Source organism: Trichomycterus rosablanca, chromosome 9 (genome assembly GCF_030014385.1).
Source record: "Trichomycterus rosablanca isolate fTriRos1 chromosome 9, fTriRos1.hap1, whole genome shotgun sequence".
NCBI classification, from domain to species: domain Eukaryota; kingdom Metazoa; phylum Chordata; class Actinopteri; order Siluriformes; family Trichomycteridae; genus Trichomycterus; species Trichomycterus rosablanca.
In genome coordinates this window covers 32,715,341-32,733,014 of record NC_085996.1, presented here as the reverse complement: position 1 = coordinate 32,733,014, position 17,674 = coordinate 32,715,341, and the positions used below count along the sequence as shown (strand labels likewise).

General features: G+C 38.3%; 2 protein-coding genes across 4 annotated transcripts in view; one reads left to right on the top strand and one right to left on the bottom strand.

Annotated features, from left to right (window-relative positions):
* Positions 1 to 5,711, top strand: part of pak5 (p21 protein (Cdc42/Rac)-activated kinase 5) — a 72,484-nt gene extending 66,773 nt beyond the window's left edge. For all 3 annotated transcript variants that reach the window (XM_063002265.1, XM_063002264.1, XM_063002266.1), the window contains 4 exons: positions 1,968 to 2,094; positions 3,251 to 3,376; positions 3,542 to 3,676; positions 4,243 to 5,711. In XM_063002265.1, coding sequence (XP_062858335.1) covers positions 1,968 to 2,094; positions 3,251 to 3,376; positions 3,542 to 3,676; positions 4,243 to 4,398 — 544 coding nt within the window. In that variant the 3' untranslated portion in view covers positions 4,399 to 5,711. The remainder of the gene's footprint in view (positions 1 to 1,967; positions 2,095 to 3,250; positions 3,377 to 3,541; positions 3,677 to 4,242) is intronic.
* Positions 5,712 to 7,066: 1,355 nt separating this feature from the next.
* On the bottom strand, positions 7,067 to 13,964 carry lamp5 (lysosomal associated membrane protein family member 5). Its single transcript, XM_063001375.1, has 6 exons — positions 13,724 to 13,964; positions 11,684 to 11,859; positions 11,444 to 11,575; positions 10,762 to 10,879; positions 9,365 to 9,553; positions 7,067 to 7,677 (listed from the first exon to the last, which is right to left on the bottom strand). Exons 1-6 carry the CDS (start codon positions 13,779 to 13,781, stop codon positions 7,499 to 7,501), a joined length of 852 nt encoding a protein of 283 aa, XP_062857445.1. The 5' UTR covers positions 13,782 to 13,964; the 3' UTR covers positions 7,067 to 7,498.
* Positions 13,965 to 17,674: the final 3,710 nt, after the last annotated feature.

Sequence of the window (17,674 nt, the reverse complement as noted above, 5' to 3'; positions counted from 1 at the left end):
TATATCTTCTAGCCCTGCATAGCATGCTAATATATTGGGGGTTTCAGCTTGTTCTGATTTTATTTTTAAAAACCTGCTTTTGCTGAGTTTGGTTTTAAAACAACAGCATGTGTGTTTTGTGCCCACGTAAAGTGTATTCATAATTACAGTCATTGGCAGTGCACATCAGCTGTGTGTGGCACAGTGTTAGGTTCTAATTGCATGCCTTCAGGTGGATGGGTGGCCATGTCGACATGAAGTCGTGAGATTAGTAGCAGAGTCTTGATTACACTTGGAGGAGGTGTGAGCTTAGCTGTTTTTACTTTAAATTTTAATTTTATTAGTTTAATACAAAAAGTACTGCTAAACTCATTAATAGAGATCCCTGTATAAGACATGCTCATATTTACATTTTTAAATTAGAGGAGATGTACATGGAGTGGAGCCAAGTCTGTGTGCACAAATTAATTAAGTGTTAAGTGTTAGCAAAGTTGCTTCTGAGGGTTCAGATGATACACAGTTGGCAAATAATGTAAATTATTTATTTATTTGGATTTTGGAATGTCATATTTTATGCACTTTGGTTACATTCATGACAGAAAAGGTTATTCGTACACAATGTTCATCAGTTCACAAGTTCAATGTCAAACACAGTCATGGACAATTTTGTATCTCCAATTAACCTGACTACATGTCTTTGGACTGTGGGAAGAAAACCGGAGTTCCCGGAGGAAACCCACGCAGACATGGGGAGAACATGCAAACTCCACACAGAAAGGACCCGGACCGCCCCAGCTGGGGATCAAACCCAGGACCTTCTTGCTGTGAGGTGACAGTGCTACACACTGAGCCACTGTGCCGCCCCAAATAATGTCAAAAAAAAAATCTAAATTACAGGTGTTATGTGGCATAAAGAAACACATCAGGTTCACAGCAGAAACTATTCCATGGTACAGCGGCATCCTATCAGTGCATACTGCCATTTCAGAGGAAAAAATGAGCCTTTTAATGTTATGATGGTTACACTCAGGGTTCACTTCGCTTTTACACAACGTTATGGGTCCATTAGAAAAGGTTGCCATTTTGAACAGAATGGTGAACGTGGAATTGAAAGTGAAGCACATTAGCATCTGAGCAGAGTTACTACAAGGAATCACACTGGGTTTTTAATTCCTGTACATGGTATGCTCTCCCCAGTTGTTTTTTTATTTGGTTTTTTACTGCTGCCTGGAGAGTGTGCAGTGCGAACTGTGTGACTGTGTAGGACGTTAAAAACTTAGTAATGAAAATGTAATTTTGCACAGGTGGGTGAAACGTGTGTGTTCCTGCAATAAAATATTTGTCGAACTGGAATTTTTCTAATGTTAATACATTATAAAATACATTTTCTTCAGATAGATTTTTTTCCTTTAGCACATTAGTCGAGATAATGATCAAGTTCCGTCCTAGACAATAGATTTGCCTACAGATATATCACCATGACCACTCTCCAGCCAGAAAATGTAATTATGGGCACATACAAAACCTCTGTAGCCATTAAAACTATCATCAGCAATAGGGAGTGTGTTGTTCTCAAATGTGTGGGCGTCAACAAACCAACGGATCGACAAATTCAAGCTCCCCTCGAGTGCAGTGAAAGGCCGCAAGCGAGAAAACAAATGCAGGAGCTGTCTCAACAGCTGGCCCTCATGTTCATGCTCTCTACAGCTGATGTGCTGCCTAATCAGACATGCTGCATCTACTGCTGCCTGAACAAGCCCACCATTGTTCTTCTGCTATTGTTTTACTGCTTTACATACACTGTTAATTATTAGGTTAGAAAAATGGACGTTCTTGCGTATGTGTTTTATTCTGTGTAGTTTCTTGAATCTGTGGCTTTATCACTGTTACTTTGAAAATAGTTACTTGTATTAAAAGTATTGTTCCTTTTTTGAACTGCTAGATCCAACGCTGAATTTCATTATCTTTTTTTTTGTCTTTTGTGGCAGAATGAATGTGGAGCAGATTGCCACAGTGTGTCTGTCAGTGTTAAAAGCCCTCTCATACCTCCACACACAAGGCGTGATCCACAGAGACATTAAGAGTGATTCCATCCTCCTCACTAGTGATGGCAGGGTGAGTGTAAGGTTGTGTTCACATTGACATTGTCATTAAAAAATTAATTAATGCCTGTTGCATTAGTGGGGCTTTTTCTTCACTCATGTTTCAAACCACATACTCTGTACTATTAAGAATTAAAAATAAATAAGCCAGTATTGCATTTTCTTTAGTAAGTGTAATGGAACACAGACAGATGTTTGTACTAAGCTACTGATATCCGTCGACAATAATGTTGTGTGCAAAGTTGAATTAGGCTGTTTTGGATAAGAGCTCATAGCCAAATGTTTTCCAATCACATACTGAACTAACATAAAAGACTAAATCTTACTCTCTCATTGGTTGATACATAGTTGGATCTGAAAAAAATGTAATTTTTAAACCCAGTGATCTTTGATGGATGACTGAGCATTATATTAACACTTGGTTATGCGTCACTGCAAACAGTCCAGCAATACATCATTTTTATTGAAAAAGTGTAATAAGTGTAATCTAAGCAACTGAAGAGCCTTGATAAGCGGGCCTAAATGTGGCAACTTGGCAGATATGGGGCTTGAACCAGCAGGCTTTTTGATTACTGGTCCAGTAATCCAGTTAAGGCCACTGAGCTACCACTGCCTTAAGGTACTCTTAAGGTAGTGGCCCAGTAATCAGAAAGTTGCTGGTTCAAACCCTACCACAGGCAAGTTGCCACTGTTGGGCCCCTGAGCAAGGCCCTTAACGTTCAGTTGCTTGCATTGTATTCTGAAACAATTCAGCGTCTAATAAATGTTAAATGTAAATGTAGGAAAAAGGAAATAAATGTCAGTGTATTGCAACTGCAAGCCTGGCAAATAGATGAAAAACAGAAAAAAAATATTTACAAGAGTCTAAGACTATCTAAATCTTTTTTATATTAGGCAGAGATGTAATCAAATCTAATTAAAAAATAGTGTAATAACGTGTAATTTAATCTTTTAATTTTACCCCGATGTAGATGTAAGGACATAGTAAATTAAGACATAATAAGCTGTTAATTTAGTCTGATGCATCCTCATTATAATTAAGTATGTTATATTTGTTTTTTATAGATTTTAGCCTTTACATATGGTCTGATTACATAGTTCTATTATATATGTTTTATACATCATGTTTTGTATTGTTAAAACCATGTCCTCTGCCTGTTAATCTTCAGATAAAGCTCTCTGACTTTGGCTTTTGTGCACAAGTCTCAAAAGATGTTCCAAAGAGAAAGTCATTGGTTGGCACACCATACTGGATGGCACCCGAGGTCATCTCAAGGTTGCCTTATGGCACAGAGGTAAATGGTAATTAGATGAAAAAAATTGATTTCACCCTGTTTCTTTTATATGTCTGTACTGTAATTATGTACTGTTATACAGTATATTGAGTTATAATTACATCACATTACCACAACAGAATGTCCAAAGTTGTATGCAAATAAATATATGATCTTGTTTTTTAGGTTGATATTTGGTCTTTAGGAATCATGGTGATTGAGATGGTGGATGGAGAACCACCATACTTTAATGAGCCTCCACTGCAGGCCATGAGGAGAATTCGAGACAACCTACCCCCTCGGCTAAAAGAATCACACAAGGTAAGCACTGAGCCAAAATATTGTAAAACATTTGGGTACTGTTTTTGGGGCCCAGTTTGCCATCTTCCATTTGGACCTTTTTCTGCCTCTCGGCTGCTTGTTGTGTCACATGCAGCGCACACAATTGTCCTAGCAGTTCTGATTGGTCGACCTCAATAACCTAAAGTCATGTGCATGTATTGTTGCATGCCATTTCAGCTATTAAAACTGGTTCAGACAGAAAGTATATAATCAGTTTTACTTAAAACTTAAGGCGCACAAGATGGCAGCATAGGTCATGAGTGTTTGGAACTCTCTCCAGCCTAAAACTCAGTTTTTCAGACAGCCCAGAAATACTGGTAAATATAATTTAATTAAACTTAATGACAACTTGCAAAACTGACATTGTTCTTCCACCTACATAAAATAAATACCATATCAGGGCCGTACACTGTTAATTTTACAAGAAGCATGTGCTGAGCCTCATATAGCTGTTGAAGAAACCCAAACTGTGGACAAGAAATTGGATGATTAAATAAAAACAGTCTCTGGCAGTCACTGATTTATGATGTTATGTCTTTCCTCAGGTATCATCAGTGCTTAGAACATTTTTGGATATGATGCTGGTGAGGGAACCATCACAGCGAGCCACAGCACAAGAGCTCCTGCAGCACCCATTCCTCAAACTCTCAGGCCCTCCCTCCTGTATTGTTCCTTTAATGAGGCACTACCGCCATCGCTGACCAACACATTATGCAGTACATTACTACTGTACTGCACTACTGACCTAAATAATGTGGATAAACCACATGGTAGTTTAGATAAACATAAATGCATCTACTAATACACAATAAATACATTAAAAACACCACAATATGGTGAATATAATACGGCTCCTAGTAGCACGGCTGGCTCCAGTGGTGGGTGTTTGACTCTTTGTTAGTTAGCTAGTAAAAAGTCTGTGGGAATCACATGTCCAGTGCAGTTGATTTCTGACTTCCTGTCCAGAGTCATACTGTAGTATGATCTAGAGTTCAGTCTCTGAGGAACTGACAAGCAACAGGAGATCGATAACCACTAGCTACAACACAAAAGCACTGATGGTGGTTTATTCAGGAAGACAGGAGATAACATGTGATGGTAAAATTCCTTTAAAGGACACAAGGCTGGTACACTACTGAGGAACAAGCATCTGTTTTCATGTTTCTTTTCACACTAACAATGAAAGTGTATTTTAGAGGACTTGTAAGTTTTTTTTTTCTGTACAGTTTTTATAATCTGCAGTATTTTGTTGTGATGTAACCATTGTGATATGGGCAGTATTAAATAGACTTACAGAGATCTTTCCTACTGTTTATAATCAATTTTTGACTTAAAAATGAAGATATCCTCACTAAACAAGCTTAGCTGTTAAAGAAACCCAAATCTATTTATTTATCCTACATTTATAGACAGAACTTCCAGTGTGTGTGGAGAGAGATCTTGCCAGAATTTTGTATGCTGTTTAAAAGTATTATTTATTTTTAACTGAAGCCTAATTTTTCAGTAGTGTGGCCTTTTTCATTTTGTTCTCATTTGGAATACCTATAAAGGACAATGTTAGCTATATACTGCAAGCAGGCTGTACCAGACAAGCAATAATCCAACCTGCATTTATTGTTCTATCTACTGCTCGTCATTGGTGATCACTGATGATTTTTTCTGTAATAATATCTTTTATTAATATACTGAAACATAGCTACTGCCTTTAAAAATCGCATTCATACCTAGTGAGAACACCAATTTGAAAACCGAGCAATATTGACATTTGAAACACTCATTTCAGCACTGAACTTTTAGGTGTCACCTGCTGTCTGTGACGCAGCCTCCAGTCCTGTTTCTCTCCCATTAGTCACTGTGATCTGTAAATATAAATAGTTTGTTTCTTGCAAAACCTAAAGAACGATTGGGCTTAAATGAATCTACCTGTTAGATCTAACCGTAGTTTCACTTTGTACAGTGATCTTGCATGTGTATCATCAGTACAGCTGGTTTTAATAAAAAAAGGGGAAACCAATGTCTCCATCATTTTTTTGAGAACAAAAGTTTACATGCACTGCTCTGGTTTCCTCCAACAAGTGCAATGACTAAATGTGAGTGTGTGTGTCTGTGATGGAGTGCCAACCTGTCCAGGGTGTTTCCTACCCTTCGCGCCCAATGAATTAGACCCAATGCAACCTTGACCAAGTTTAAAGCAGCATACCACACAGTCACTCCACTCAAAACTGAAAATTAACTTATTTAGAAATGCACCCTGGAGAGAGTACCAATCAACACAGGGCAGTTTTTACACAGATACAAAGAGAACATGAACAAATCTCCACACACAGGCTGGAGGCGGCAATCAAATTAAAATCTTAATGGTTAATGTTGCTGTGTGGCACCCACATGCCTCCAAATACACTCAGATTCTGCCTAAACTGAATATTAAAATTTTTAGTTGTTTACTTTCTCTTTAATGCATGATTCATATTGTATAGTTTTTTAGTCAAATTATCTGCTTCATTCTGATAGGGATTGCAAAAAAGTCTGATGTAGGAAAATAGGAAAGTGGGGACAACATTGTAGAAACTCTAAACTTGGTAAGTTCATCATTTGATCTGTATAGTATGTGTAGCTTATAAAAATAATAAATTAGTGTATATACCACAGGTGTATCTAATAAAGTAAGTGTATACGCCTGATCATGGGCCCCATTTGCAGCTACACTATAACCTTCTGGAAAGGATTTCCACAAGATTTTGAAGCGTGGCTTTGGGGATGTTTGCCCATTCAGTCCAAAGAGCATTTGTAAGATCAGATACACAGCATTTAAACATTATAAACATTACATCTGCCAAAAGTACACAATAGTCAAGCCTTTAAACCTTTCTCCAATGTGTCATTTTGTCACAAAATCCACAGTTTGTATCAGTAAAAATTTTCAACTTGAATCTTGTGTTTAATAAGTTCTGACTCGTAATATCCCATACATCCAGAATAATTAATAGATTAAAATAATATGTGGGATACTTTACGATGAATGAGAGTATCATGGCTCAAACACAGACATAATTAATTGTTGTTTTTAGGTACTTTTCTTCACCCTACATTTTTTACATACGCTAGGAGTCAAATCAATACTTCATCATCTAACCTCAGAAATGTATTGATCACCTCATGTGTCATAATACTGAGTGTCATTTTTCTCATTATGATGATCTTTGGGTTTATTTAATAGTTTCACTTTAGTTGTTTTGCTGACATGTAATATTGATTTTCATTTCTTTTTTATTTCGACACACTTAAATCTTAAAAAAATATATAAATAACTAAAGAATGAGTGGTGTGAAAGTGTTTAGTGTGTTTGTAATAACAAAATATTAGATCCAAACCAAACTGACGCACATAATAGAATTTATCTTAAATAAGAATTTGTACACAAAATGTTGCATGGGTGTACTTTTTACAGCATGATCCATATGATTACAAAGATCAGTCTTGTAATATTTTTATTATATATTCTCTTTTAAACACCTTCATCTCAGCTCACTTTACATTGATAAAAGTTACACAGCATATGTGCAATTAATGTGACAAGTACAGTAATTATTATTCACATGTAATATTTGTACAGGACATTGTTTATGTACAAACTCATAAATAAATGTACAAATAAACTAAAATTCCAGATGCAAAACACAGAGATAAAACTGCAGGAAGCAGACATTAAAGATATAAACATTTATCCACTGTTAGGCATAATGTTTGCAAGCGTTGGCTTTTGTCTCATTGGCAGGCCTTGGCCTGATGCATAGGGAGTCTCTACATGTTCGTGTAGAGTGAACGGTCACGAGGCAGCGAGGGTTGTTGAGTAGCCGTCATCTTGAGGTGGAAGTGGTAGATGGCGATGACAAGTACAAGGATAAACCCCAGGATAATACCCAGCACCAGGGGAAGAATTTCCTCCAGCTGCTCACGCTGGTCTGTGATGCACGTATATGCTGCATAAAAAGAACGCTGTTACTTCTAATAGCATTTATACATCCTTAGCAATAATCTGAGATTTCATTTCTCTACTGCTTCAAGGGATCAAGTTTACATTTATACGATAACTGCAATACTATAAAAAACATTTTACTACCACAGCGATAAATCTGAGATTTAATTTCTTATTTTTCTACTGCTTTAAGGGCAAGAAGTATGCAAAACAACATTTTTGGATATAATGCCCTTTACACAAAAGCAATTATTATTCAGCTACTCTCAAAAGATTTTACATTTTTAACACTGAACATGCCCCTAGCTTTCTATAATACTGGCTTTAAAAAGAGATACATATAAATGCATTATTGGCACTTTTCCTCAACCTACATCAGCTTATTTTTCTCATGGTGTTCTGTCCAGTTTTTCACATCAACCTCCTCCGTATAACATTTCAATGTATACAAGCTCCCCTGCAATTTAAACAAATGATACAGCTTTTTCTTTACCTCATTATTTTCAAAATAAAGTTGACATCTTTTATCCACTAACTGCGTGTCTTCTGTTACACAACTACATATAATTAGGGGGGAAAGGAGCACTAAACTGCTTCCCTTTGGAGACATGAAGCCGCCCATGGTATCTTGTTGAACTGTAGGTTATTGGGCAGATCAACAGATTTGTAGCAGAGCACTTACTGACCCCTTACTGAGAAGTGCGCACTACATTACATTACACTACATGAGCACTTACTATGGCACGCATCAAGTATATTAATGTAGGTGTGTATACGCCAGCTTTAGCAGCCAGTTGCAGCCCAGCTAATAAAAAGGTCAAGGACCACTGCTTTAGAGCTTTTAAAAGACTTACCGTAAGAGGATTATCTTTACAACAGCTCTGCTATAGAATTGTAAGGATTACCACTCTGCTCAAGTTATTCTATAAACAATTAGATGCCTAATCTGAAGCAGCTCATTGACTGCTCAATTAATAATGGATCGAGGAGTCAGTGTGTGATGTGTCACCCTTACTCACAGCCAGAGTGGACAAAAAATACCAGAGAGGACAACACAGTTTGCTCTTGCCATAAATAACAGACTGTACACATTCTTACTGTGTACTCTCAGCACTTTCAGCACAGACTTAGGGTAAAAACAGGGACACAGTGTTCTAGTACAAAGAGCTCTGTTTTTACACTGTCCGTAATGGGCTTGTAAATCAAAGGAGTGCAAAGGGGACAAAGCTGATGACCTCATTAAGTGAAGGAGATGGGAATGATGATAAACTCAGAATGACCTCACACTATGGTCCCTGCTTTTGCGCAGCACTAATGTCTTCTTACCATTATACTGTAAGGTAAAAAGTGTGTGGGTGGGGTGGGGGGTGGGCGGGCAGAACAGTTCCACAGACACATGTATTAAAATATTTCCATTTTTATGCTCTGTATGCATATATAGTCATATTTCTCTTTTCAGGATTCCCAACAGATAAAGCATTTCCTGTCAATGTCATGGCAAGCAGAGGTGAGTCCAGAGAGTTTAACTGGCCTTTTTCTCTTGTGTGTTATTGTCTTTTCCAACTGTACTGAGGTGCTCAATATACTCAACTTTGTGTATGTACTTTTGAAATTAACAATATGCTACATTAAATGAATTTCTTTATGTATTTATAAAAAGCTAGTAATTGTATTAAGTAAGTGTTTCTTACGTTCACTGAACACAAAGTCGCTTTGTATGTCAAAAGGCTGGATCTGGATGTCAGACATAGAGATGGTGATGCCCTTTTGGTGGTCACTAGAGATCAATGTCAGGGTCTGCTGAGCTGCACATCTATATGAGCGCCCTACTGGGGTCACCAGCGCTGATAGGTGATGGGTGCTGGCAGTGTGTTTTCCCGCTGCAAAGATAGACAGGATCTCATAAATGAATAATAATAAGAACAACAACAACAACTAATGTACTAATAACTCTTATAATTCACTTTTGTTTGTACTAGAATTATCTGCTCTTTCTTAAGAATAATACAATTATTATAATATTAAAAACAATGATAATAATAACAACAACGATAATAATAGTAATACTTATTATTAATATAATTATTGTTATTATTACTGTTTTTATTATTATAATTATTATTAGTAGTAATAGTAGTAGTAGTGCTAGTAGTACTGGTAGTAGTAACTCTTATTTTTAATGCTGTAAGTAGTGTGTCTGACCAAATAAAGACAATACTTATTATAATTATTCATAGTCTTTTAGTATTATCAGGATTTTCAATATTTTCTCAACTATAAAACCAACCCTCTCTCAGGCTAAGCCAAATGGAGTAAATCCAAGTGCTTGAGTAAGTAAAAGAAAAATAATTGCTATATACTCCTACACTTCTACTACTGCTTATTATACATTATCTGTTATATTATTTTTAACTACTATCTATTTGGTAAAAGGCAAGTATATACACCCCTGACACACATGAATAAATGTAATCAAATTAATATTACATTAATAAGTTTTATTTTGCTCAGAGTTTACAACTAAATCACGTTTATAAAGTGTAATTATCCATGAGAGAAGGAAGGCCGTTATTACAGATGGAGAGAAACTGCGCAGTGCAGTGCCATGCAAAACCGTAAACTAACCTAACTTTCCATAATCAAACAAAATTTAAATGTTAAATATATTTATATGTAGTAACACTGCAACACTAGAAAGAATTTACTATGAAACTCAGTTGACCATAGTGGATTTGTTCTATACTAAGCTTTTTTAAACCAGCGCAGTGCAGAAGGAGAGATAAGTGGCTGAATCATGTCGCATTACGAACAAAGATCCTCATGGATCAGAGAAACAGGTAAAACCAGAACGATTTTAACACATAATAATAATAATACATAATAATTATAATGATAATGAGTAAAACGACAGAATACATTTAATTTGCTTTTGATATACGACCATTTACAATAAATAAAGTCTTTATAGTGTATAGTTCAATATTATTAATTCATATTAAACAATCAGCTATGATAGTAAAAGGAATCAGTAGGGATTGGTAGTAAATCCAGCATGCAGATGATAGATTAGTAGATGTGATGTACGCACGGTTATAGGCGTTGATGAAGTGAGAAGTTTCTGATGTATCATACACCAGCTGAACTTTACTGATCTTCCAAATCTCATTCTCACTGGTCTTTCCATTTTTCTTCACCTTGTGTTTCTCCTACACACACACACACACCCACACACACACACACACACACACACACACACACACACACACACACACACACGAGTAAGTAAACAACAATAATAAATGTAATAATAAAAGAATACAATTCGACTGAAAAAAACATGTATGAATGATATATACACACAGTATCTAAAATACATCCTATACAATTGCTTGTTTTGTGCAGACTATTATTAAAAAAATTACTGAGGTATTTATTTCCCACCACAAAGATTTTTTTTACATGTACAGTCTCTCTCTCTCTCTCTCTCTCTCTCTCTGTCTATCTCTTACTCTTGCTCTCTTTCTCACTTTCTATGTCTCTAATTCTGGCTCTATCTCTTTTTTTCTCTCTCTCTTTCCCTCTTTCACACAGACACACATTCTTTTTAAATTGGTCCAGGTTTGACAGGGAACAATTTGATCAGTGATATGCTTACAGAATGAGAAGTTTAGTAGAAGGCAGGTTTAGTAAAAAAGACAGGTTTGATAGAAGATAAGTTAGGGACAGACAGGTTTGATAGGGAACAAATTTGGAAAAAGACACTGGCACACCTTGGTGAAGAACAGACGGAGTGTATGGGCATTATTTTTCCAGGAAACTTGCAGCTCAGCCTCTGTTGTGCCACATGTACCTGCTATCTGGGCTCCGCGTGGGAGTGTAAAAGATGCCTGTTCTGTGATTAGCTGTAAATTACATGAATGTATACAGAATTATACATTCAGTTACCTATTTCATATACATAAATACAAAATACAACTTTGAAAATTAAAAAAATTTAGAAGAAAACTTACATCTATACCATTAAGTGCCAGTACATCATAAGGAACTACAATTTTCACTGCAAACTCTGCCATTAAGCACGTAGTTCCATTGTCACGCACTACAAAAATGTCTCTGTTGGGGTTTGGGGACAGACCCGACAAATTCTCCACTTCTTGTTCTGCAACCACCAGAAAGGCTAGCGCACCTGCAAGTAAGCAATTGAAACTCTAGAGATGCTATACAATAACATAGTATTTAAGTATGGATGGATGCACGAATAAATGGATAGATTGATGGAAGAATTGATAGATGGATGAATTAATGCAGTGATTGATAGACAAATAGTTTGACAAAGGATAGATGGATGGATGGATGGATGGATGGATGGATGGGTGGGTGGATGGGTGGATGGGTGGGGATAGTTGGATAGATGATTGATAAATAAATGGTTTGGTAAATAAATGGATGGATACATGTAAAAAACAAATTACTCTTTGTATGTATGTATCAATGGATGGATGGATAGACAGATAGATAAATGGATGGGGCAGTTGATTATTGGATGGATGGATGGATGGATGGATAAAAGATTGATGGATGAATAGATGGTTGAATAGATGGATAGATAGATGGATGGATGATTAAAGTAATTAATAATCACAGGTAAAAGGATAAATAAATGAGTGATTGGATGTGGGTAGATGAATGGTTGGACATACAGGTGAGTGAATAACTAGATCAGTGGATTGATAAATGGATAGACTGGTGAGTAGATTAATAGATGGATTGATAAATGATTGGATTGAAGAACCAAATGATGTATGGATAAATGGATGGATGAATGTAAAATAAGGCAATTATGTCTATAGATTGATCAAAAGATGGATGAGATGGATGGATTAATATGACTGAAATGATGAAAAAATGGATGGATGGATGGATGGATGGATATACTTTCATTTGCAGGGCAAAAAATAGCTAGTTAACCAAGTATCTCTGTATGTATTCAAGTGTAATGGATGAATGACTGATATATACATATATCTCTTTTCATTTTCATAAGTTGATAAACATAAGCATTTTTTTTCCAAGATCTGCATTTATAAATAGATAGATGGACAGATGGGTGGATAAATACATGAGTGAATAAAGAAATCCATTTTTTATTTCAAAAACAATTCAATACTAAACACATTAAGCAAATTTATATAAGAAACTTTCTCGTTTTATTTTGTTACGCCAACTTGGATCCCTAACAATAAAGTGGTGGCGGTGCCACATTATGTATCCAGTCCAGCACAGAATTCTTGGTAGAGTCACCAATGGAAACACCACACCAGATACACCATCAATGCACAGATTATGATTAAACAGTCAACCCAAACCCCTTAATTTTGAAAGCTGAAAAGAATAAGGAATAATAAGTGCATAGATCAGGATCTCCAAGACATAGGACCACATTTTTTGCACATTAACTTTGAGAAATGACACAGTATTTTGATGTTGATGAAAACCTAAAAACACCCTCATGCATGTGTCTTATAAATATTATACACTATACGGGTTGATTGAACTTATTATTATTAAAGGCTTATGGAATGGACAGGCATTTTAAGGGCTCTGATTTAAATAAGGGGTTTTGTATTTAAATTAAGTGGATAGGAATAGTTTAAGGGACAAATTAGGAATAATGGCATATGTGTAAGGACTTTATGATTCACAGTGCAGTGAGTATTGTAGTTAGCTATCTCCTCTAGGAAAAAGGAACAGTCTATTACCCTTATAAATCTATGGTGTGTCTCACTGTAGGAAGGACCTAAAAGTCATATTCAGATCCTCTTCGAAACAAGAGTATTTTAAAACCAAATACAATTTAAAGCACCAAAGAAGCTTTAATTAATTAAAGCAATCAAGGAGGTTGAAGGTGGTTATTTTTTACTCAACGTTTAAAGGGTTAATGCAGCGTAAAAGTGTCGAAAGCTACATTCGTGATTAATTACAACTCGGAAATACTAGGGAGAAGTTTAGAATGCGGATTGGGACGCAGCCGCTGATGAAGCGCTACTCACAGAGAAGAAAGAGGAAAAGTCCTGCGCTGTCCGCGGTCCTGAACCTCATCCACTCCATCCTGATCCGAGTGCGCTCCGGGGGGGAACGACAAAAACTACACACTGGAGGTTTGAGGGGGGAATGAAGCACCGCGGCCACTCTGATCGACTTTTTGGACTCACGCTCAGATCATCGCGGGTGCAGAAAAATCCGGCTGTTTTCGGAGTCCTGATGAGGCAGCATCCGGTCACTGTGCGCACTAACTGGCTTTTTTTAACCAGAGGTGCGCTCAGTGAGTTCAAACGATGGTAAAACGGGGTAAAAGCTCTGACTGTACACCCCTAAACGACAGCAGAGGTTTGAGCAGTGCTGGGAGTGAATTTGGCCGGCTTAAACGCAACACTGGTCCCGCAATGCTGTTATTTCCATAAGTGGGTTTTCAGCAGAGGGGCTGAAGGGAATCACTACACCCCCCCCTCTTCTCCCCTCCCCTCCCCTTCCATCACTACAGTTCTTACAACACTGCAGCTGTGTCCTGCGCGCGTGCGAGCACGAGCGTGTGTGTGTGCGTGCGTGCGCGTGAGCAACTACAGTATCTCTTTATAGAGAACTTGATCAGGGCTGCGGTGGGTGTAATACTGGGGGCAAGACAGCGATACACCATGGACAGGGCACCATCCTGTCGCAAGGAAAAACACTCACCAGTACACTAAAACAGTAAAGAGGGGTCAACCCAGATTTTGTATTATTATTATTTTTTTATGTAAAGATGTGTTTCCCTCATCTCCCAAAACATACAGAATCTGTGTTAACCCCTCTTTACTGTTTTTAGGTGTACGGTTGAATGTTTTTCTCTGCGACAGGATGGTGCCCTGTCCATGGTGTGTCCCTGTCTTGCCCCCAGTATTACACCCACCACCCTGCCCAAGTTACAGAGGATTCAGAAAATGAACTAAGGATCATTCGTTGTATCTCCTTTCATTTAGATTTTAGGGATGTAGTCACATGACAATAGATGCAGTGTGTGTGTGTGTGTGTGTGTGTGTGTGTGTGTGTGTGTGTGAATGATCTGAGGTGTGCGAGGACAAAGCTGCTCGCATCCGCACGCACACACACACACACACACACACACACACACACACACACACACACACACACACACACACACACACACACTCAAACACTATCCCAGTGGCATTGCTGCTTACTCCACATGGGATCAAGCTGAGAGGGTATTGAATGTGTAATTTCACGTTTCAGTGCAGACCAAAAAATAAAGCGCAATCTGCTCACACACACCCAAGCGAAGGGACTGAGACTCAAACCAGACCAACATGCGCAAAGAAGAATTGCAGACGCAAAGCTCATTCCTGATTTCAGTTTATTTATTTCCTGTTCACTTCACACGTAAATAGATTAAGATTCACAAATGCACAAACGCCTTTAACACAAGTTTGGGATTGCAGCAGGTCTCGGATCATCATTTAGCTGCTCTATAGACGTATTTCATCGTAAAGAACGAAGAAAAGTATAGTGACTGGGTACATTTTTGTTTTACAAAGCTTACAGTACAACAGTAATTCCTGAAGTAACACTTCAATCTTTACACTGTCCATCTGCAGGGTAAATCAAAATCAAGAACAGTGCCCCTGTAGCCCTTACTGAGAAGAAAAACAAACACATTTTACTCCATCTCCAAGAATTCTAAATGCACTTACTGGTTAGTTACTGACTGTGGGTTCTTTACACAGTAATGCTTTACAGAATTGCCCACAGCAAATACAATAAATGTTGTTTTTGTAAATGTTGAAATACACCCTTATGGTCCGTTTATGAACCTTATACCTTACATGGGTTGTAAAGTGAAACACGTGAGTAATCTTGATGAAATGAAATTAATTTTTGTGCATCTATGACAGCTGTTTGTTTGGCACAATCATTATAATAAAAAGACATGTAGCTAGAAAAGCATTTGATAAATAATTGCTAATTTGAATAAAATAAACATTTTAAAACAATATATTTTACAACTTTTGTTCAAAGGACAAATAAGCTACACATTTTAAATAAAAACGATTGAACCCGACTTTAAGGACAGCTGAAGTTTACATCCACATGTTTACATAGGGCAATTAGGTCATGGTTACCCTGAGATGGTTGCCCAAAGATGACTATATCTGGTGACTTCTCTGTGCTCATACGAATAGTATGGTTATGCTGAGTTGAATTATATAAAGAGGTGTGCCATAAATAAGAAGTTGGCACATTAATACCACTTTCAACAGTATCTCATCATACGCTGATAGTTTTCTTTCAGAGTTATTATTTAATGGTTAATTAATAAACCCTATTGTAACACACTCACGCATCCAGATTAGTTTTATTCTACTGAACATTTGCTCAGTTGGGACTTTTTGTCCGTCCAAAATCATTGGTTGGACCCTCTTCACCACCACTCGTGCGTATTGTGCGCTAGTTTAACCACACTGTTAATGCTCAGCTTTATTACATCATTGGTCCTTCTGCGCATCACGTGCGCTCAGAGGTGCGCTTTAGAGGTCTGGAGCTGAAAGTCGAACTCGCACTTCACAGCGCTGATACTGTCTATGCTCGGTTTGCTGCCGACTTGCGGGTGGTTGGTGCTGAGAGGAAAAGTTTCGGACCTTGGCATGCCTGCTGTAGCACTTGCACCGTCTTCATCACGCGCCCTGCTGCCATCGCGCACCTCTTTTGCGGACTTTTTTAACTCGGGTAAAGTGAAGCGGCGCAGTAACCTGTTGCTCAGTGCAGAAAATGCAGTAGGGGGGGAATCCTCGTTATTTCTTGGTGCCGGTTTGCTCTTGCGCACTGATATTGCTGATCGCTCTGGTGGTGCTGAGCTGAGGGCGCTTGTGGGCAAACTGCACCGCTTGCGGTAGTAATTGTCATCAAGTCTTGCGCTGTATAGACAAGGCGAATCTGCGCCCTCGTTTCCGTTGGCTGTGCGAATAGGAGTTAATAAGATGCTGAGCGGACCTGGTAAATCAGCGAGGTTTTTGGATGGACTTGGTGAGGATAAAACCGTGTTGGGCGGTTCTACAGGTCTGGATAGAGGCGAAAGGTGGCTGTGTATGCAATTTTCTGCAACTTGCTTTAAAGTTTGCGTTACGCGGCATCTGTGCGGCAACTTCGGTGTCAGGACATAGCCTTGTGAAGATGTTGGCCACCTCTCCTTGTCAAATTCACCCTCCCTCTGCAGCTCATCAATAGAATCCATGGACATCATCCTGCTCCACAGACTAGAACATTTTTTGCGGCTAACGTTTTGCGCACTTGAACTTGTGACCCTTTTCTCTTCCAGTGCTTGCACATCATCATCTGCGCGCAAAACATCAAATCTCTCCACTAAGGCATCCCAATCATAGGCTTTTTTTGAGCTGCACATTAATGCAGATAAACACTCAGTGTGTCCTAAATACTTCGCCACATGCATTGCGGAGTTCCCAACTTTATTCTGCCGGTCAATTTGCAGCCCGAGCCGTTTGAAAGCCCGCACCAGGAACTCCACAACTAGTGAATGTCCTGCAGCAGCGGCGTACATGAGAGCAGTGTTTCCCCATGCATCCATTATTTCTGGATCTGCATTATTCTTTACCAGGGTCTTCACAGCATCCAGGTACCCTTTCTCACAGGCGTGACTGAGTGCAGTGCGCCCGCATTCATCCTGCTGGTTCACATTTGCACCCCTCTGAAGCAGTAGGTTCATAAACTTCGCCCTGGCACAGGAATCCTGCAGAAACACAGATGAGATGAGCGGGGTGTGATCTCCTTCGCTCTTTGCATCCACGATCTTTCCATCCAGCGCGTCCAGGATGAACCTGGCCAGGTGCGCCTTGTCCTTGGAAATGGCATCCAGGAGGATCTTGGTGTCTGTTTTGGAGTCAGATTTCTCTGGAAGCTTCAGCATGTTGGTGGTGCGGATGAAACCTTTT

Excerpts from the sequence above, each read along its gene's own strand:
- lamp5 (XM_063001375.1), bottom strand. The coding sequence starts at position 13,781 with ATGGAGTGGATGAGGTTCAGGACCGCGGACAGCGCAGGACTTTTCCTC. Across the intron at positions 11,860-13,723 it reads ACTTTTCCTCTTTCTTCTCT|GTGCGCTAGCCTTTCTGGTG; the intron begins GTGAGTAGCGCT and ends GCTTACTTGCAG. Across the intron at positions 11,576-11,683 it reads TGGCACTTAATGGTATAGAT|CTAATCACAGAACAGGCATC; the intron begins GTAAGTTTTCTT and ends TGTAATTTACAG.